This window comes from Amborella trichopoda, chromosome 9 (assembly GCF_054954075.1).
Source record: "Amborella trichopoda isolate Santa Cruz 75 chromosome 9, AtrichopodaSantaCruz75HAP2 v2.0, whole genome shotgun sequence".
Classification (NCBI taxonomy): domain Eukaryota; kingdom Viridiplantae; phylum Streptophyta; class Magnoliopsida; order Amborellales; family Amborellaceae; genus Amborella; species Amborella trichopoda.
The window spans coordinates 2,040,174-2,060,918 of NC_142344.1; the positions used below are offsets into that span (position 1 = coordinate 2,040,174).

A 20,745-nucleotide genomic window follows, 5' to 3' on the forward strand; every position below is an offset into this window, starting at 1 on the left:
ATAATGTTCATGAGGACGTTATATGTGGTTCTTTTCTAATTAGTTGGGGTTAGCGACATGAATCCTGATTTGCCATTGGGTTATATGTAAAAAAATAATATTTTGGGTTGGGATTTGATAAGGTTGGAAAATAATAGAACTTGTATAGAAAGCTATAAAATGAATCCAATATTGTTTGAAATTGGAGCGGTTTGTCAAATTTTTGTTTAAAAATGGAAACAAAATATTCCCCAAAACCCAAGTGAATTCCAAGCCGAGAAACCCAACAATTGCTTGAGCCTCCGGAATTTTCATGTTATTTTAATTTTCTTAATATAAATTAACCGGTTCGACTCAGGGTTGCCCTAGTTGGATGGGGGCTGGGAATTGGTTGGGTTCGTGCTTGGGTCATAGTGAGTTTGAACTTGAGGCGGCTTTTTTTTAAAAAAAATGGAGCTAAATATTTGACAAAGTGATTGCCTCCCATTTCTTTTGAGTGATCATGGAACTGAATATGAAAAAGCTCCCAAATCTATTTACACGAAAGATTTTTTTTTACGTAAAAATATTTCAAAAGTATTTGCAAACGTACCAAACGAGCTTTAATATATTAATCACAGCCATAAATGTGCAACACATTTTGTGTCACTTCATTTCTAGATCTATTTATTTGTAAACAGTGAAAAACGCGATTGAGAATACAAAAAGTAAGGGGATAAAAAACATTGTGTTCTGTAATTGAGATCCTGAATCCACTTAGTGGAGCAATAACTTCAATGGTGCTGTTGATGAAGAACAAAATTAAGTCCCTTTCTTACATCATATTTTCACGAACTATCATTGGCACGTTAAGTTTGGGCATGTAATTCTTTTTTGTTTAAGTCAATCTCTTAATCGGACACTTGAAAGTGCTAGATCCATTTTTGAGTTCAATTATATGTTTTTTCTTCTTCTAGAAGAAGTTTCAACGCTTAAAGCGCTGAATTAACTTTTGGGTTCTTTTGTTTGCTATATGCTTTAAGTCTTGAATAGGATTTTCATTAATCGATTTTTAAGTTTTCTATTTTGCCCGGAGTCGATTCCACACTTAAAGTACCAAACTCAATTTTTTTTTTTTTTTTTGAAATATCGTTTTGACACCTCAAGTGCCAGAGTGTAAAATCTATACCGAGCAAATCGGCCTGGCAGCCTGGCCTGGCCCTGAAAAACTAAAGCCAAGGCCATAAAATGTGGCCCGAAGGCCGGGCAAGCATGGCCCAAGGGTAAGCTGGGCTAGACTTGGGCTAAGGTTAGCTCGGTTCGATCCTCCCCGGCTCTTTTTTTTCTTATATTTTTTTCCCTATTTTATTTGCCTCGACTCGGTGTCAAGGCTTAGGGCAGAGCTTGAGCCAGGGGCTTTTTTTTGTTACTGAACCAAAAAGACATAGTCGGAGCTTGAAGTGCCGAACATGAAGTATTTCGAGAAAAATAAAATCAAACATGAAAAATAGAACCTCAACGTAAACCATGAAGATTCCAAACTGTCTTTTATTTCTAAAAAGTAAAAACCATATAAAATATTGATCCGAGTCCTTCATTAAACTTAAAGTAGTCATTTGCAGAAAAGATTGGGGTACTTTAATCATTTTCTCTTACTATAAGTTTTGTGAGACAAATGGGCATTTTTCTTTCCCTTTTTTAACCGCCATGGAGAGGGCGAAGAGGGTTGCAGAGCCCTAATTTCACATTCCATCTTTCCTCTTCTTCGTTTCTCCATTTATCTATCAATATTTGTTTTTCTGAATAATCGCTTCTTGGTTCATCGTATTTTTCGAGTCATTTGATTGTGGTTGCAGATCTGCAAAACCCTAACTTTTCCAAGGCTTTGGATTTGGAGCTTGCAAATACTCTGGATATTGGTGAGTTAATTTGGGTTTTATGTTATTTTATAGTTCAGTTTTGTTCTCCCTGTCATTTTTTGCTTAAAACCCTAAATTTTCTTGGTGTATTGCAGTTCACGATGCTTTCAGCTATTTGGAAATCTTAGTTTTCTTCTTATTTTCTCATTTGATGGTTACCTCGAGATATCTGGTCTGAATCCCTATTTTTTTATGTTTTTTTTAAAATTGTTATAACCTATTATATTGCATTGCTTTATCAGATTTGAATAAACCGTGATTCTAGTTATTCTTATCATTTATATCAGTTGTTTGCGATGTAGTATTCTGTATAATTTCCTCAATTTTTCTCATTTCTATCATATAAAAAACTCTAGTTCCCATCCTTTTGTGATAACTTTGTTGTTTATCAGCAATAATTTGGAATTACTGTATTGGAATTGTAGAAACCCAAGTTTTATTATCGCCCTTATTTCTATCACTCGTGTGAGAAGTATTAGGGTATTAGGTCTGTAGTTCTTGCTTCTCCTACTCCGTGAGATTTTATTTTATATTGGATGACACCACATTTGAATTTTGAAACAATGTTCCCATTTATCATCGTGTGAGAAGTACTGCAGTTATTGCTTATCCAACTCCACAAATTTTTTTTCTTTTTTCACCCTATTCTCCAAAATATGTTTTGATACTCATACGGAACTTTTTCTTTTTGCAGAAATTTAATTACTGGTAAGGTCATTCACGTGGATTGTTCTATCTGGTGGCAAAAGGAAACTTTCTTTCGTTTTTAGGGTTTACTTCCTAGGGTTTCAGAGATGCCTGGCCTGGCTGAGATATTAACTCTCCCTGCACCTCCTAGTGATGGAAACCTCGGGCCTCTCCCTCCATCCCAACTCACTGAAGAAACCCCAAAAGACAAAGGTTCTCAACAAGAGCAACAGACCTCCACAACTTCCCCTTCCCCTCCTGTGTCAGTCCCAACACACACCAAAACAATAGGGATCATCCACCCACCACCAGATATTCGAAACATTGTTGACAAAACTGCACAATTTGTTGCCCGAAATGGGCCTGAATTCGAGAAGAGAATTCTCGCTAACGAAAAGAACAATGCCAAATTCAATTTCTTGAACCCATCCGATCCCTACCATGCCTATTATCAACATAGAGTATCTGAGTTTCGAACCCAACTACAATCTTCTACTCAGGCTGCTCCAATTCAAGCTGGGCCCATCCCAGATGCCCAAAATGATGCTAGTGCCCCTGCCTCTGTCCCAGCTCTGGAAACCAATGAAGCGGCCAAACCTGAGTCTCAGTTTAAGCCTATTCGGAAGGTTCTAGAACCCCCCGAAGCTGAGCAATACACAGTCAGGCTTCCTGAAGGTATAACAGGAGAGGAATTGGATATTATTAAGCTTACTGCTCAATATGTTGCGAGGAATGGGAAGTCGTTTTTGCAAGGCTTAACGAGTCGTGAAATCAACAACCCCCAATTTCACTTTATCAAGCCGACACATAGCATGTTCACTTTCTTTACCACCCTTGCCGATGCTTACTCGAAGGTGTTGATGCCCCCAAAAGGGTTGACGGAGAAGCTTAGGAAGAACGCAGCTGATATGACCACTGTTTTGGAGAGGTGCTTGCATAGGCTTGAGTGGGAGAAGTCTCAAGAGCAGGCTCGACAAAAGGCAGAGGATGAGATTGAACAGGAGAGGTTACAAATGGCAATGATAGATTGGCATGACTTTGTGGTTGTGGAGACTATTGAGTTTGCAGATGATGAGGATGAGGAGTTGCCTCAACCCATGACATTGGAGGAGGTTATAAGGAGAAGCAAGGCCTCTGCTTTGGAGGAAATGGAAGAGGTGGTGGAGCCTGGTAAAGAAGTGGAGATGGAGATGGATGAAGAGGAAGTGGAGCTTGTTGAAGAGAGCATGAGAACTGCAAGTCTCGAGGACAATGCTGATGATGGGAAGAAAGATGAAAACACCCATGCTAAACCTGCCGAGGAATCAGAGCCACCCATGAGAATTGTGAAGAATTGGAAGAGGCCGGAAGAGAGGCTTCCTGCTGAGAGGGACCCAACAAAGTTTGTTGTCTCGCCAATAACTGGAGAGCTCATTCCTATCAACGAGATGGCCGAGCATATTCGCATCTCTCTTATAGATCCCAAGTATAAGGAGCAAAAGGAAAGGATGATGGCTAAAATTAGAGAGACCACCTTGGCTCAAGATGACGAAATCTCGAGAAACATTGTTGGGCTCGCTAGAACCCGCCCCGATATCTTCGGAACCACTGAGGAAGAGGTCTCAAATGCTGTGAAGGCTGAGATTGAGAAGAAGAAGGAAGACCAACCGAAACAAGTCATTTGGGATGGGCACACAGGAAGCATTGGAAGAACTGCAAACCAAGCCATGTCCCAAAACCTCATTGGCGAGGAACAACCTGATCAAAATGGTAATGATGGTCGGGTCCTTCCAGGTCCTGGCCCTCTTCCTAAACCAGGCATGCCCTCTATTAGGCCCCTTCCTCCACCACCAGGACTTGCTCTTAACATTCCTCGACCACCTCCAAATGTTCAGTTCTCAACACCGGGTAGCTCAGGGCTTATTATGCCATCCTCTGGTCCTAGACCACCTGTAATTCCTATTTTACCCTCTGTGAGGCCAGCCATGTCTATGCCTTCGATGCAACAGCCTATGATGATGGGTAGGCCACAACCGCCTCCTCCACCTTCAGGTTCGATGGGTATGCCCAATTTCACAATTCCGCCCCCACCAGGGGCTCAGTTTACGCCTCTGGGGATGCCGAGGCCTTTTATGCCCATGCAAATGCCTCCTCAAAGTATGCAAATGATGCCACCACCGCCTTTGCCACAAGGGATTCCACCGCCGCCCCCACCTGAGGAGGCACCTCCTCCGTTGCCAGATGAGCCGGAGCCGAAGAGACAGAAGGTGGATGATGCGGCTTTGGTACCCGAGGACCAGTTCTTGGCTCAACATCCGGTATGTTGCTTTTTACGTTCTTGGCAATCACTCTTTGTTTTGTTATGTTTATTTTTCTTTGTTGCTTGTGTTTGGATGATCCCTTCTCTTTGTTCTTCTTTAAGGTTCTTGGAGTAATTAGTGATATGAAATTTAGCTGTTTGCGGTTTCTAGGCATACGATTCAGAGTGCTTGCACCAGATGATACTCACTTGTGTATGTGCACCATATATCCTCATTTTGGGCAGTGGTCCATAAATGTGAGTCATGCATGCGTGATATGTGTGGTTAATTGTGCATGTGTGCTGTGTGCGCATGTGTGTCTCAAGGAGGGAGTCATTAAGAATAAATTGTGGAAGTTAGTGAAAATGGATGCATTTTTGGATGTTTTCTTGCATGTTAGTGCATTATGTGTATATTGTAAAATTAAGTAATATGTTTAATATTTTACCAAATGCATCATATAAATAATGCACATCAAATTAATTTTGGTATTCATTTAAGATTTGAAGTGATATGCATAATTTCAATTCCCAATACTTATCGTGGATTGCTGACTCTAAGGCTTATGTTCAGGGTCCAATCACTAAGGTGTGTTAATCAGTGACTTCATTGAGTCAACTTGTTAGTTCTTAGTTATGCATGATAAAATTGGTTTGATGAGCTGAGATTGTATGGCAATTATTAATGATTAGCCTGATATAACTGATGAATTTACGGACAGTCCATCCAATTCTAATCCTTTTTTTTGTCTCTATTGACTGGTTATTTTTATGAATATTTTCTTACTATGGATATCCGTTGTTTTCATAGGGATCTACACGTATTGCTGTTTCTGTTCCTAATGCTGAAGAGGGAAATCTCAAAGGACAAGTATTGGAAATCATGGTGCAATCTTTATCAGAAACGATAGGGAATCTAAAAGAGAAGATTGCTGGAGAGATTCAACTTCCTGCGAACAAGCAAAAGCTGAGTGGTCGGACTGGTTTCCTCAAGGACAACATGACTCTTGCATATTACAATATTGGTCCAGGAGAAACTCTTACCCTTGCTTTGAGGGAACGTGGTGGCCGAAAGAGATGAGAAATATCTTTCCCCTTCAGGCAAGAGAAGGTTATATCCCAAGTAGCATCGCGAATTAGGCCTTCTCTAAATCATAGAAACAAAATCATGGGAACGACCTGTGTTTTTACATATTTTAGATGTCTAATAACCTGTATCTTTTATATTTTGGTTTTCTTTCATTTGTGAGGCATCTGATACTTTGATATGTTGCTGCAGATTAAAGTTCTTCATACTTTGGATAGGACTGATTATGTCTTCCGTGATATTTTGATTAGGAAGTGTTCTTATATTTTTTTTTTTTTCAAACTTAACCGGATGTGTAATATCTGCTGCAGATATGGCAGGCGCTCATTTTCCCTCATGGGGTTGCTTATTACACCTCAACTTTTAGTGGAACCAGCCAAAAGAGGGCTTGTTGTTTTTATGTTTTAATTTTTCTTTCGTTTACTAATGTTTTTGGGTTGCTAATAACTTGGATGCCATCTTGTCATTACCAAAGCATGTGATGATTCTGATGTCAGAAATCTTTTAGAGTAATTTCTCATATACATTATAATATGCAGGTTGCTGTTTCTGGTGAAGTTCTGGAAGGTCCAGGTTGCTTCAATTCTGATGAAATTTTGTTAGTGTGATCTATGTTATTGTGTCCTAATCGTTGTGACCCTTTAACAAGGAAATCTGATGTGACTTTGCAGTTCATTTTGGCAGCAAGTGCCAGGAATGAATGAGTTTAGAAGAAGTTCTCGTGGTGCTCCAAAGATGGCTGTTAATGTACAATGTTGGGATAAGTAAAGTACTATTTTATTTTCCTCTGGTTGCCCTTTTCTGAATGGTGAATGCCTCAACCGGTCGTTTTATCATACATTCTGTATGGGGCATAAAGAGGGCTACCACCTAACACGCATTGTGTTGGACAGCTGATGAATATTATTAATAGTTGCATTAAGTAGTGTGTAGGACATTGCCTTTGTACATGATTTATTCAGTTTGTGTCTATGCACGATTGGACCAATTTTTTAGCATAATTTATTGAATTATACAAGAACGTAGTTGTGGTATTGGTTCTCGAAAATCCAGCTGAATATTTGACTGAATTGTCATTGACTTGAGTCTAGCCTTAAGGTATTAATCTGGTTACAGATAAGCTAAATCCTATCCATTTCATTATTCATCACAGATTTTGAGTCATTTCACCTGTCTGTTGTACTGGGGATCATTTAATGCTAGACCGGTTGACATTTAATAGTAGTGCTTCAGTGTGATTAATGCATGGGAGAAAATATCATTGCGTTTCTATGTGGTTAATCTTCAAAAAAAATTATTTGCATGGTATCCAGTAAGAAGAGTCTTTTCTTTTGCTTACATTCTATGAAGGATGAACATATGCAACCAGTTGTTATAATGTTGAACACAAACAGCATGCTGCATTGAGTTTTAGTTGTTGACTTTTAGTTGCACTTTTCATTATGAAAATTGGAGAACTGCTCATCCATCTCAACATAATAGAATAAGGAGAACTTGTTTTGTGATTTGGTCGTTCGCATCATTCATGACCTTGATGAGTCTTTACTTAGGGTGATACCCATCCCTTTGGGCTCAGCTACCTTCTGTTATGGAGTCAATAACTAGGCGTGTTACTTGTTTTGTGATTTGGTCGCTTGCACACCATTCATGACATTGATAAGTCTTTATGTCGGGTGATACCCATCCCTTGGGGCTCAGAGCTACCATCACTGAATGAAAACCAAATTCCTCAAAAGTGATGGTGCCCTGCAATCAACATCAAAACTCCTAGGCCGGCCCTTGGGCATTCATGTTGGGACATCTCAACCCTTCTTGCACACCCTACTTTGGATTGCAAGATTGTGACTTCAAAGGATTGGGGGTCTGCTCCTTGTGTTGATGGTTATGCCCGATTTTAGAGGTCCATATATTTTCATTTGTTGCTATAGAAGCATGGGTGTCATTTTAGCTAATGATATTATAGAGTTGGACATGCTCAAGTTTTTTGTAGAGAGTCTAGAGATCCCCTTTTTCTGGTATATCAGATGCTTGATTACCTTCTTTGTGTTGCAATGAAGGCTCTCATATGAGCCAATAATCTTGTCAACATTTCAATGTTGTTGACCTTTTGGAGTACCTAGTTACACTTTGTTCTTTCAATTCTATTTAATAAGATTACTAAGAAAAATAGAATAGTTTTAATGGTGGTGTTCCAAGTGCATTGCATCAGTGTTGGATATCTTTCTAGGAAGGTATCTTGAGCTCTCAACAAAAGCTTGTGGGGTCGGTGGTTGTGTATGGAATGAAAATTATCAGTATGGAAGGGGTAATGTTCGTCCTACCTCAGCAAGGTTATTTTTATGAAAGCCTTCCACCCTAGTATTGTAGAGAGTCTAGAGATCCCCTTTTTCTGGTATGTCAGATGCTTGATTACCTTCTTTGTGTTGCAATGAAGGCTCTCATATGAGCCAATAATCTTGTCAACATTTCAATGTGTTGACCTTTTGGACTACCTAGTTACACTTTGTTCTTTCAATTCTATTTAATAAGATTACTAAGAAAAATAGAATAGTTTTAATGGTGGAGTTCCAAGTGCATTGCATCAGAGTTGGATATCTTTCTAGGAAGGTATCTTGAGCTCTCAACAAAAGCTTGTGGGGTCGGTGGTTGTGTATGGAATGAAAATTATCAGTATGGAAGGGGCAGTGTTTATCCTACCTTAGCAAGGTTATTTTAAAGAAATCCTTCCACCCTACTATCATTGTCCATCAATTGTTCCTATTCCTGATCCCCACATAGATACTATGAATAGGTATCATCCAGAAAATATAGGTGTTCATTAGCCAATTACTATATACAAGGTGACACAAAATAGGCGCCTCCTAAGGAAAATGTTATGAATAGGCTTGTGGTATGACCCTCTCCTCATAAAGTAGGACTCTCAGCCTCCTTGCAAATTGTTTTTCCACGTCTCATTTGCAGTTCATCCTGCATTCTACTTGTGTTTTATTTGTTTTTTTTGCTGGTTTAGTGAGGAAGGGCTCCCCTATCCGCGATAGGAATAGAACTCAAGATGTTACTTTGTGGCACTCCACCACCTTGACCACCTAGCCTCGAGCTGATTCTTGAGCAGATTGGTCTTTGATATAAGTCATATCTGCATGTCTTGATGCAGATGAAGATTATGTAACATACATACCACATATTACTATCTTAACTTTGTTTGTCCAAAAGAGAAACAAAGTACTTGCTCAAGTTTGTGGTTGAATGAATATGAAGGTATACCCCATTTTAGGCCATCATATATTTTAATCCGTATTCGCCCAATAATGTTTGTGTAGATGAATTCTAGTGGTTAGATGGCTCATTTACATTTTGTAAATCTTGGTAACATCTGATTTCTTTCTGATGATTATCTACTCCCAAATGTGGAGGGATGAAGTTCAATGTTTTTTTGTGTTTTGCGGATTAGGATTCGTGTAGTTGACTCCAATTAGTTGAGGAAAGAAACAGTACGACGGGGAGTATGTGGTATACAAGAGTAAAGTGGTCTAGCATATGAGAACCTACTCACAATGCATTAAACTTCAATTGCAAACTTGCTGCCATCACATTTTGTGAAAGTAATCATTGTCGACTGTGAAATGGAGTGTATGTATCTACATTGATGTGTGTTGTTAATCGGAACAATTTTTTTTTAATATGTTAACCATTAATTGGGGATAAAACCTTGGCAAACCACAAAAACGGTGCTTAAGGGGAGAAGTGAGTACAGAGATCAAAAACCTCTTTCAAAAAGTTACGAACAGGGGAAGCAACCTAAAGAAAGAGGCCCATCCAGAGTACATAAAGAACCAAAAGAAAGCAAGAAACAAAAAATCTAAGAAAAGAAAGCCATTTAGAATCCTTCCATTGCTGCTGCGTCTTTGGCGAGGGAATCAGCGACATGATTTCCTTCTCTCCAAGATTGCATCCATTCGATGAATATATTCCTGCAAAGGAAATGGATCCGGTTAACTGAGTGAGACAAATGCCAAGGTGGAGGAGAGGCAGGGTTTTGGGTCCAAAACAGAGTGTTCCTGGAGTCGCCCTCTATGGTAATAGAGGTTAAATTGAGGTTATGGATGAGAAGTTGAGCTTAAGCCTCTCCCGAGGGGGAGGTTTCCAGGGTGAAGACTTAAGAGGGGCGGGAACAGTTATGGCGAAGGACCGAAACCCAATCTTGGTGGAATGCTGAAGTCGGAATACCTTTGAAACGAGGGTGGTTAGAGACCCAGATGATCGTGGAAGAAAAGAGCTTGTTGAAGATTGTGAACCAAGGAGAGTGAACCCCTCTGAATATTTTGTTATTTTTTTCTATCCACAGTGCTCAAAGGACTGCAGGAACCGTGGTTTTCCACAATAAGATTGGCCAAGGGAAAGGCTACATAGAGGAAATAATAGAAGTGACTTCGGCCGGGAGAACCCATTCCACTTTGAAAAGCTGTAATATAGTAGCAACCCAAAGGTTGAAAGCATATGGGCAATGCAGAAAGAGGTGATCATTAGTTTCCTCTTCTACAAAACACAGAACACATCACTTTGAAAAGCTGTAATATAGTAGCACCCCAAAGGTTGAAAGCATACGGGCAATGCAGAAAGAGGTGATCATTAGTTTCCTCTTGTGCAAAACACAGAACACAACGATTAGGGAGCTGAAGGCCTCTTATCTATAACTGGTCGATAGTGAGAGCTCTCTGCGAGAGTGCCAGCCATATGGAGACCTTGAGTTTAGGGGGAACAAGCGTACCGGGCCTGAGCGACAGTTGAGATGGGAGCTAGGGGGAAGGTGGGAGGTAAAGTCAGAGCTTGGTAGAAAGAGGAAACTGAGAAATTAACTCCCGAGGAGGGGCTCCAAATTATGCAATCTTGTGCAGAAGGGGCCAAAAAACAGTCTTGCAGTTGAGCCGAGAGAGAGGCAAAAGTGCACAACTCTTGGTCGTTTTAAGTGTCTACTACAGATTGGGTTCCAAGAACGGGTTGCAAGCCTTCTAAGGATGTAAGTACTCCAAGGGCATCAAAATTTTCAGTTGGGGTTACCGATGTTCATAAGGTAATGGCCACAATTCATGGAGCACCCTCCCTTGGAGATGACCCCTGCATTTTGGGAGCATATCCACTTTGGATGTGCTCTTGAGTACATGGTGTCATGGATCGCAATCCACTAGCTTTTAACAAATTAGCTGACGTATGAAGAGGGTATACTTATTTTTATGAGTGATTGTGACATTCTTGTATCGTATCTATGATTTTACAGCATATGATCTTATTTGAAAGAGAAGGAATATTGTATTAGTATAATTTGGGGCACTTTGTTCGGCCATCAACCGTTTGTACCGAATAATAGAGTGAAATGAGCAACTATTATGCTGCTGTGGCTTATATAGATAGCAGGTATGAGCGACCCGAGCAGCACGAAAAACTGTATTGAATATTCATTTGCCATGAAAGAGAGGGCCTGCACTATAAATAAGGTTGAAAGTCGTTCATGTGTATCCTACTTGATACGTAAATTACCTCAAAAGTGGAATATGTCGAGGGTAAAACTTGAATTTTTAAAAGATCTCTCTTACCAAACATAGCTTCTAGATTACGAATAAAGCAACCGGTATTGGGTTAAATTGATTTTTTAAAAGGAATCACTGACCAATTAAGCAGGCATTAGTTCTGGTTCGGATGAGATTTGTATAAGAATAAGTTGTCGAACTTTATATTATTAAAGTAAGGCATGCTTGAAAACTACGTCGAAAGATGCTGATTCGATGTTAGAAAGGCTTATTAGGGCATGAAATTTTTTTCACCCCTAATTATGGAGTTTAAAAACTTCAAAAATGATGAAGATTGAGAGATCTACCATCTGGATGTACTATTTAGTGATTAAACTTTTTTTTTTTTTTCCCCTCTATATACATACATTTTGAGATTGAGATGGTCAATTTGATGATTTTTAAGCATCGGAACAACCTTTTATGGTGCATTTTTGAGGTGTCTCTTATTTGAATAATATAAGGTTGACATTTTATATAAACTTTTCCCTGCTTGATATAGCTTGCAGTGAAGCCTCACATTAAAAAAATAATTCCGCATCTTAAAACCCAAACCGAAATTGTAGTTTTAGTGCCCAAAAACCCTATGATGGCTTGAGACGATTTATTTTTACGACAAGGTGGTCCGATTTGATAGGGTTGAGAGCATGTCTAAGTATTTCAATTTTAAGTTTTTTTTGTATATATACTGGATTGAGATGAAATTTGGGTGTCTATTTCTTTCAACCTCATGCACTTGTAACAAATTTACAAGAGTTAGTGAAAATTAAAACGACTCAAAGGTTCCTGAAAATTGATGAGTATTTTGATTGCTTTATTTTGTTTGAAGTACTTTTTATATTTTTATAGATGTGTCCCAATGAAGTATAAGCCCTCCAAATTGGTCATGATCCGAGATTAAAAAAAGAAGAGCATATGTCCTGCATTTTTAAAATGGAAAATGATCCAAAATATTGGAAACCACGATTTCTATTTTTTATTTTTAAAATGGAAAATGATCCAAAATATTGGAAACCACGATTTCTATTTTTGATAATTATACTCTTCCATTGGAGGTTTTTTTTTTGGAAGTGTGGAAGATCACATATTTTCTGAGAAACATGGTTTTTTTTTTTATATATATGCGTGGAAGATTACATTTCTCATTTTTGAGAAACGTGAACTTCCGTTTCACTACATATTCCTGGTTTTCACTCCAGGAATAACTACAACGTTCCACATATTTTGAGATTTGGTAGTCAAGTTTCTGTTTGTGAAATGCCTCCTAAGTGTAGTTAATTCCATTTTCTAAATCGATGTAATGCTACTAGGAGTCTAATGTCGAGGTTGATTGTCTTGCAAAAGGAGCACACCAATCTTCACTTGTGATTACTTCCTTTCAGTGAAATTGTTTGTATCTTGTAACTTGTTTTTTTTAATGAAAATTATTTGGTAATGTTCATAAAAAAGTTAAAAAATAGAGGGTTACCATGGAAACACCTATTTGGAATTAATTTATAAGGATGCCATGACAATTTGCTAAAGGCGGTTGGGGTTCACTGCTTAAAAACTCGGACCGAGTGGTCAAACCGCCCGCCAACTTGTCCGAATTGAACTGCTTGGTGCAAGAAAAAAAAGCAAAAAACCAAGGAAAGAAAGAAAGAAAGAAAAAATGTATACAAAATAAAAGTGTTCAAATGTTTAAACCAGGTTTAGGAACTTCAAATGTTCCTAAAACCATCAGTTTTAAATCAATATACCGATTGCAGTTTGACTGAGGCATGATGATTCGAACAGGCGGTTGTTTTTAATACTGGTTCCACATGAATCTGTTCATTGTTATACCCATCTTGGGCTCTTGAATAAAGGCCCTAAGAAAAACCAAAGTTGTGGTCTTCAATCTATAGCTCTCTAGCTGTTGAGAAACTCATGGTTCAGAGCAGGGGACACTAGCAGTCGGTGTTTTAATACGTGGCCCAAATTAGGGACCAAATTTCTCTATTCTCAAAGCAATGGCTCACTCTTAAGAAAACTTTGGGAGTCATTTCCATGAATCAATAAAACCCCTGGCTGTGAACCTTCCTTTTGCCATATCAAAAGCTACTCGTCCTGTGTCTCTCTCTCTGAGAAGATGGGTTTGGGGAGGGAATTGAGGATGTTTGGGTCTCGCCACTCCAGCCCTTCCCACCATTCTCTCCCATGAACGCTAATTTTTTGTAGCCTTTGTGCAGTGCCAACAGCAAAGGGCAGTTTCTTTAACTCCAGACATTCACCTATCTCCAAATACTCGAGCGATGACCATTTCAATACCCTGTTGCATAAGGTCGTCAGCTTCGGAAGGCCACCAAAACGCAAGCATCTCAACTGTGGGAACACATCATCATCCCCTTCAACCACCTCCTCAATTATCATCTCCATTTCCTCGCAGTTCCAAACTTCCACAGTTTCCAGATTTTTTAGCAGCCTTGTCATGCCTTTTGGGAGGAGCACTTGTAATCTTTGACAACTCATTACATCTATTTTCAGTAGGTTACTAAAGCATCCTTGCGGTGGATTCCCAACAAAAAATCTCTCCAACCGCTGCAAGGACCTTAGTCCCAAGTTCTGTAGGTTAGCAAAGCATCTCCCAACACATGTCCTCTCCAACCCGGGTAGGTTTTCTAGCAACGACGCCTCTGAGCTCTGGAATTCGACCATTGCACCCTCCAATTCTGCACATTCTTCCATCCAAATGTCGTTTAGATTTTGTGCACCGCAGACTCCAAAAGGGAGCTTATTTAACTTTGGGCATCTATCAATAGTCAAGTGTTTGAGCGATGGCCAAATCAAGGCACGGTCACATATCGTGGTAAGTTTAGGTAGTTCCCATAGATAAACTTTATGGAGATTTGGGAAAGCATCTGCAGGCACTTGCTCACCTTCTTCTGCTATTATCTTCTCCAATTTGTCACAGTCCAAGACCTCTAAGTACTCCAAACGTTTGAGCAGCTGCGGCATGCCATTTGTGAAGAGCACCCGTAAACTTGGGCAGCATTCTATTTCCATTCTCTTTAGGCTAGCAAAGCATCCTTGCGGCAACTCCCCGGTGCATATTTTATTCAGCATAGGCAAGTAATGGAGGTTCAGCTTTTCCAACCTGTGGAATGCGCTTTCTCTAGCCTCCTCTATAACCACCACACTCTTCAATTCCCCACATGCTTTCACTCTAAGATGTTCAAGAAATTCTGAGCAACAAGTGGAAACATGTTTGAGATTCTTGCAATTCTCAAAAGACAGATATCTTGTGCTCCGGGATTCAGCAAGGGCGATTAAGCCATCATTTGTGTTGGTACAACGGATTAATCTCAAAGAGTGGATGCTCGTAGATAACCGCTCGAGCCAACTCCAAGAGCTCACGTCTTGAATGGTAATTTCAAGAGTGGTTAAGCGGGTCAAGCTCGTCAATTCTATCACATTCGCTCTAAGAGGGGTCTCATCAGTGTGCAATCTCAACCTGCTACCCTCCATTAACAACTCCTCCAGATTAAGTAAACCGGAGAATACCCCAGAAGGGATTCTCTCAAGGCTAGCTGTCCAATTTAGATTGAGGTGCCTTAGATTGACCAACTTCCCCAGACCTATAGGGAGCTCTTTGATCCGATCACAGCCTGATAGGTTCAGCAGTTGGAGTTTATTGAGCTCTCCAATTGTTGCAGGCAACTCTTTTAGGTTTCTGCAGAGTCTCAAATGAAGAACACGGAGGCTTGCTAATTGGGAACAAGGGAGGGATGTGATCTTGGTCTCGCTTAGATCAAACACGGAAAGAGCTTTCATGCATTCAGACAAGTTTGTCGGAATGGCATCTAGATATCGATTCTGGTTGAGGAGCAATGTAACAAGTTGTCGACATTGTGGCAACTCTGGGAGTTGTCGAAGATTGTTACACATCAGTGAAATTCTAGATGCTTCTTTCCATTCCTCAGCTGTGATTAACTCCTCCCTTAGACCAACCCGTGAGCGCACTATGTGCTTCGGACCGTGTCCGGACCCGGTAGAAGTGATCCATATTGCCAATTCCCGCATCACATCATGCACTTTCACAGAGTTTTCATAATCACCATTTTGTAGCATACATGCGATTTTTAGGCTTCCAACTAATGTATGCCCCTTATTTCGTGCGGCCCTAATATTACCTAGGCTATCTATGAATCCTTCTCCTATGCAGTAGCATGTTATTTGATCTTCACGTATAGAATGATCTTCGGGGAACAGAGCGCAATACAGGAACAATGATCTAGCATCTTCGTCATCTAGTCTGTCATAACTGAATTTCAAAGGAATGAATACATCTCGAATCATACCTTGGAGACGCGAGGCAGAATGCTCCAATTCACGTGCAGCATCCTCCCACTCCTGCACCGTGTGTCGATTCGCCATAGCCCGTGCCAGAGTAATGATTGCGAGGGGTAAACCATCGCATTTTTTGATGACAGTTTTTGCAATTGGTTCTATCAACGGATCAGCAATGCTCGGGCTTGTTTTTTTTTGGAAAAGATTCCATGCTTCCTCCTCAACAAGTTTTCTCACATGTATTTTTTGGTCAGCTTCCATACTGGTACACACATTCAGATTTCTTGTGGTCAAGAGAACCTTACACCCGCCCTCATTGTTTACTAAAGGAATCCCTAGGTCTCCAAGTACCAAAGGTTCCCAAACATCATCCAGAATTATCAGTGCCTGCTTCTTCCTCAAAATGCCCAACAAGGTGTCTCTCACCACCTCTATATTATCCTCTTGTAAAGTTTGGGGCAATTTACTTTGTAAACTGTGGCCCAATTTACTTACAATCATCTTCTGGATACTCAATGAAGTTAGATTCTCGGACACCTTAATCCAAATCACAGTATCGAAAAGCGATTGTGAAGACAACTGATTGTATACCTTTTTGGCAAGAGTCGTCTTCCCAATGCCTCCCATACCATACACTCCAACGACCTTGACCTCCTCATCGTTCATGCAGTCAAGAAGCTGTTGAAGGGTGGATAGAGTGGTGGGCTGGTCATCGATGGGGGGCACGCCTTCGAAGACCACCGCACTCTCAGGCGGTGGAGTGGTTGCCAACTTCTCAAAGGTTGCTTGGTACCTGTGATCGACCTCTATCCTGAGCTTCACCGCTCTCTTGCCGAGTCTATAGCGCGACCAACAATTCGCTCTTAGACAGCTCTTTCCTTGTTCATACTCTTCTTTTATAACTCGAGCTTTGGCTTCAATTCTACGGACTGCTTCCAACCATTCAGTTAATTGTGCTGTTGGGACCTTTCCAACCCTGATAGCTTCTTCGGCTTCTCTTTGTTTGTCATCCCTCCTGCTCATCAGCTCGTCCGTGGCCCTCATAAGCACCTCCAAATTCTCTCTAAGCTTAGCGAAGTAAGTGATCTGATGAGCAAGGGGATCGCATACATATTTGCTGGCAACCTCCACAACTGGACCAATCATAGCCATTGAGGGAGACAAACCAAATGCTTTGGGCCTGGTTTCTGGAAAATTGAAGGGGGAAGGAGATGGACAAAGTTGCTTTTCCCTTAAATGCATGGTTGATGTGTCTCATCATCATGTATCGTGGCTGCTGTTTTATTGTAATTACTTTCCAAGCAAACCTTGATTTTTGTATTTGCCAGCCTCGGTTCTTCATATTTTTGCTCTCCCCCTCACAAGGGCCGTAAAATATTTTGGAAAAATTTAAAAAAACCTCAAGACTAAGAATGATAAAGTGTGTTTAATATTAAATGTTGAATACTCTGGCTGAATTTCATACTTTTGCAAACCCCTGACTATTGAAAGTCTAAACACCTGCCAAGTACTCTGGTAATAGTAAGACGGTCAATTTGCCCTTCAAATTCGACCTATACAGTTGAAAAGTACCCTTAGCGAAAATTTTGGGGTTTCATATTTTGATTTGGGATTTGCATTATGTTTTTGTTTTTACTCTAAAATCAAGTGAGGTTTGCATAAGGCACACGTCTGAAATTGCTTTGAGAAATATTTATTTGACAATCTTAATAGATGTTTGGAGATTAGGTTTAGGTGTTAGCAACCTCATGATGTCTTGAAAATTTATTTTTATCCATACGAAATTTCAGATTTTCTAAAGGAAATAGTTTATAAACAATCAAATCAATGTGCACTATGAAAAAATCACTAGAAGAGATTGTCTCAATGCCCAAAAATCCTCAAATTGATCATTTCGACCACAAGACGTTTGAACATGAGAAAAATGAACTTAAGTCTTGGAAATGGTTCATCTTGTAATGCATTTTTGGACCGTCAATTCTCAAGATGATCAAATGTTCATATATCTGCTCGATTTACACTATTTTTGAAGTTTTAAATTTCATATTTAGAGATGAAAATAAATTTTCAGCCATCACAAAGATTCCTGGTACTAAAATAGCATCTTTTGACACTATTTCAAGATCCGCGTTACTTTGATTGGTTAAAACCCTCGAGCGCAAAGGCTTTGGCTAAACCAACCAAGAGCAACTATAAACTCCTCACATGATCGCTTTTATAATAGGTCAATAGGATAATGACCAATATGGAAAGAGTATCTCACGCCTTCTAAAGATATGACTGATCTTTCTCTCTTTTTAAGTAAAAAATAAGAGAAAATACTACCCATATCAATCGCGTGAGACATCTCATATTTTATGGGATCATGACGTGGTCAAGAAGTCATGTTTTCATTTTTTCAAAACTGCCCTTTTAGAAAGACGATTTCCATTGGTGTCCCTACCTCATGGGATGGGACGCCCAACAATCACTCACTCCAATCTCAGGAGGGAGATTTTCCGATTTCCCTTTACAAATCAACCAGGTGTTCAAATGGTATCCATGTCAGTCATATTTCTCTATGACTATTGCTTGTATTTAGCCAATGTCATACTCTTGTCAGTATGGATTTTTCCTAGTTGTAACAATTTCTCACCCTTTTGCAGCCTGGACTGTCATACAACAACTCCCTTTACAAAAGCAATCAAGTATCTCGAGATTGACTTCCTGAAGTCTAGTTCTCCAATGATGTCTTCATTTGTGTACTCATGTAACACATGTTTTCTTTCCCCAAAACTCAAACACACTTTGGATGTTCCTCTGAGATACCTAAATATCCTCGTTGCAAAGATTAATGATGAATCTGCTCACCATGCTTCTATTGCATGTGATTCCTACAGCCAACCCATAGGGAACTTTTTGTATTTCTTCTTTCTTACTCTTGAATGGAAGGATCTTCCTGGCACTTAAATCCCATGCCTTCTTGCCTCTCAACAACTTTGCCAAGTCATAGGTGTGATTCTTATGCAATGATATGTCTCATCTTGCATAGCTTTAACCCCACATCTTTGTGTTTGTCGGCCTGAACTTCCTAGTAGATTTCTGGTCCACGCCTTCAGTGTATAGGACATACTCTGATGCGGGGTAATTGATAGAGAGTTTATGTCCCCTAGATGACCTTTTCAGTTCAATTGTAGGTGACTCTTCTTGAACAGGTTGCTCCTCATCAACTAGAACTGGCATGTCAACTCTTTGGACCCATCATCTTGTTTCACTTCTCCCCCGTCTTCATTTATTGTGGAGGAACCATGATCAGTTCTGAGCCATTGAAGATTTATGTGGTTTTGATATCTTTAATAGTAAGGTATTCCTAAAAAACCACACCCATTATCTTGATCTTCTTCCTGTATTCAAGATTGCACGACTTATAACTGAACTCTTCATCTGAGTACCTTTAGAAGATGCAAGGAGTGTTTTTCATTCACCTTGGATCTTTGTTCTTTGGGCAGGTACACCAATGCCTCAAACACCATCAAGTATTCCACTCCATAAAACAAAGCTGGTCTCATAGCTGTCCTATAGAGCATGCCCAAACATGCTTTACGAGCGGAAATTAGAATTGTTGTAAGGCAATACATTTCGCTTTCAGATTTGGCTGAAAGCCGAATTCGTGTCGGGAAACTCTCAAGGGAATCCGATCCTTGCTTTGATGGTTATGCGCTTTCTTAGAGGTCCATATATTTCATTTATTGCTATAGAAGCATGGGTGTCATTTTAGCCGGTGGAAAGATTTTTTAATATTATTTGGGTAGTTTAGTAGGGATGGGTCTCTCAAGCTAGTGCAAAAGTCAGTTGGGAGACCCCTTGTTTGCAGAGGTGTCTTCTTCATGTCACAATGGTAACAACCCTAGGTAAGTAGGCACTAAAGACCGAGACCGTGTTTTGCAAATAATTTGCGCAGATTACACTAGTGTTATAAAACCATACGGGCCGTTGGATCCGCGGGTCTATTTCTAATGTTCCACTGGTAGTATCACTTACGGGTTTCCTCCAATCAAAATGTTTGCCACTTGATTTTTAAAAAGCTAAATATATTCTATTCCTTTGATAGTAGAATTTACATTTACTCCCTCGGATAAAACCTTACTTAGAATTATTTTTGGGGATGTAATCTCTTTAACCCATGTATTATCTTCAATAAAAAGGAATTCCTAATTGTATTATCTATACACTTAAAAAATACTAATGTCTCAAGCCTGAATTGAGAGCTTCCAATTTTTAGATGGTGACCTCTAGGCTTTAGAAAACTCAAATTTCAACTTTTTTTAAAAAAATGATTATTTGGCAGTTGGTTTTCAAAATTTCAAATTGAAAAAATCCTCCCAAATAGATATTCTAAGTAAAATACTCGTGAAGCACACATGCTAAAAAAAATAAGGAAAAATGAGTTACCTAGAGATCTTAATAACTCTAATATTTTATTCGAAAACATAGATGTGGTGACGTTAGCTATCACTGAACCTAAAACGATCAAACAAACAATGGTTTATAGAAGTGGTTTAAAAAATGAATCGGTGCCCCGGATTGGGCACCCCAAACACCTATTCGGATCGATGAATCAACGATCCGGATCAGGAATGGATAGAATCGGTCGGATTAAACCTTTAAAAAAATCTAAAAAAATTATTAAAATTCATTATAAATATTCTTTTTTAGGAATCCAATAAGAAATAAGGGTACTACACTATTAACTTTCATTTTTTTTATCAATATGTGAATATTGGGATGTTTTTTCCTATATAAACTTATGTTAACAATTAAATTTACATCACACAAGAGAAAAATCATAGAATTATCATGTATAAAGAATATAATCATACGTGGACTAAAATAGAGAATGGATTAAATCGATTAAAAACTAGCCACCAAAATCATGAATTGAAAAGAATTTCCTAATCCATTAAA

At 39.3% G+C, this 20,745-nt stretch overlaps 2 protein-coding genes across 5 annotated transcripts; one reads left to right on the plus strand and one right to left on the minus strand.

Annotated features, from left to right (window-relative positions):
* Positions 1 to 1,658: 1,658 nt before the first annotated feature.
* LOC18437611 (putative splicing factor 3A subunit 1) lies at positions 1,659 to 6,977 on the plus strand. 4 transcript variants are annotated; one of them, XR_016040963.1, is made up of 5 exons: positions 1,659 to 1,877; positions 2,572 to 4,861; positions 5,654 to 5,953; positions 6,469 to 6,502; positions 6,601 to 6,977. XR_016040963.1 is itself a non-coding variant. In XM_088846996.1 (4 exons), exons 2-3 carry the CDS (start codon positions 2,672 to 2,674, stop codon positions 5,921 to 5,923), a joined length of 2,460 nt encoding a protein of 819 aa, XP_088703122.1. In that variant the 5' UTR covers positions 1,659 to 1,877; positions 2,572 to 2,671; the 3' UTR covers positions 5,924 to 5,953; positions 6,469 to 6,977. The 4 variants fall into 4 exon arrangements, 2 of the variants coding, with proteins under 2 accessions (XP_088703122.1, XP_011624654.1); XR_016040964.1 differs by having other exon boundaries at positions 6,469 to 6,496; XM_088846996.1 differs by having other exon boundaries at positions 6,469 to 6,977.
* A 5,980-nt stretch (positions 6,978 to 12,957) lies between these two features.
* Positions 12,958 to 17,472, minus strand: LOC18437612 (disease resistance protein RPS2). The gene has a single exon (XM_006847815.3). It carries the CDS (start codon positions 17,041 to 17,043, stop codon positions 13,573 to 13,575), a length of 3,471 nt encoding a protein of 1,156 aa, XP_006847878.1. The 5' UTR covers positions 17,044 to 17,472; the 3' UTR covers positions 12,958 to 13,572.
* Positions 17,473 to 20,745: the final 3,273 nt, after the last annotated feature.

Coding starts and splice junctions, on each gene's coding strand:
- LOC18437611 (XM_088846996.1), top strand. CDS start 2,672: ATGCCTGGCCTGGCTGAGATATTAACTCTCCCTGCACCTCCTAGTGAT. Junction 4,862..5,653: donor AGTTCTTGGCTCAACATCCG/GTATGTTGCTTT, acceptor TTGTTTTCATAG/GGATCTACACGTATTGCTGT.
- LOC18437612 (XM_006847815.3), bottom strand. CDS start 17,043: ATGCATTTAAGGGAAAAGCAACTTTGTCCATCTCCTTCCCCCTTCAAT.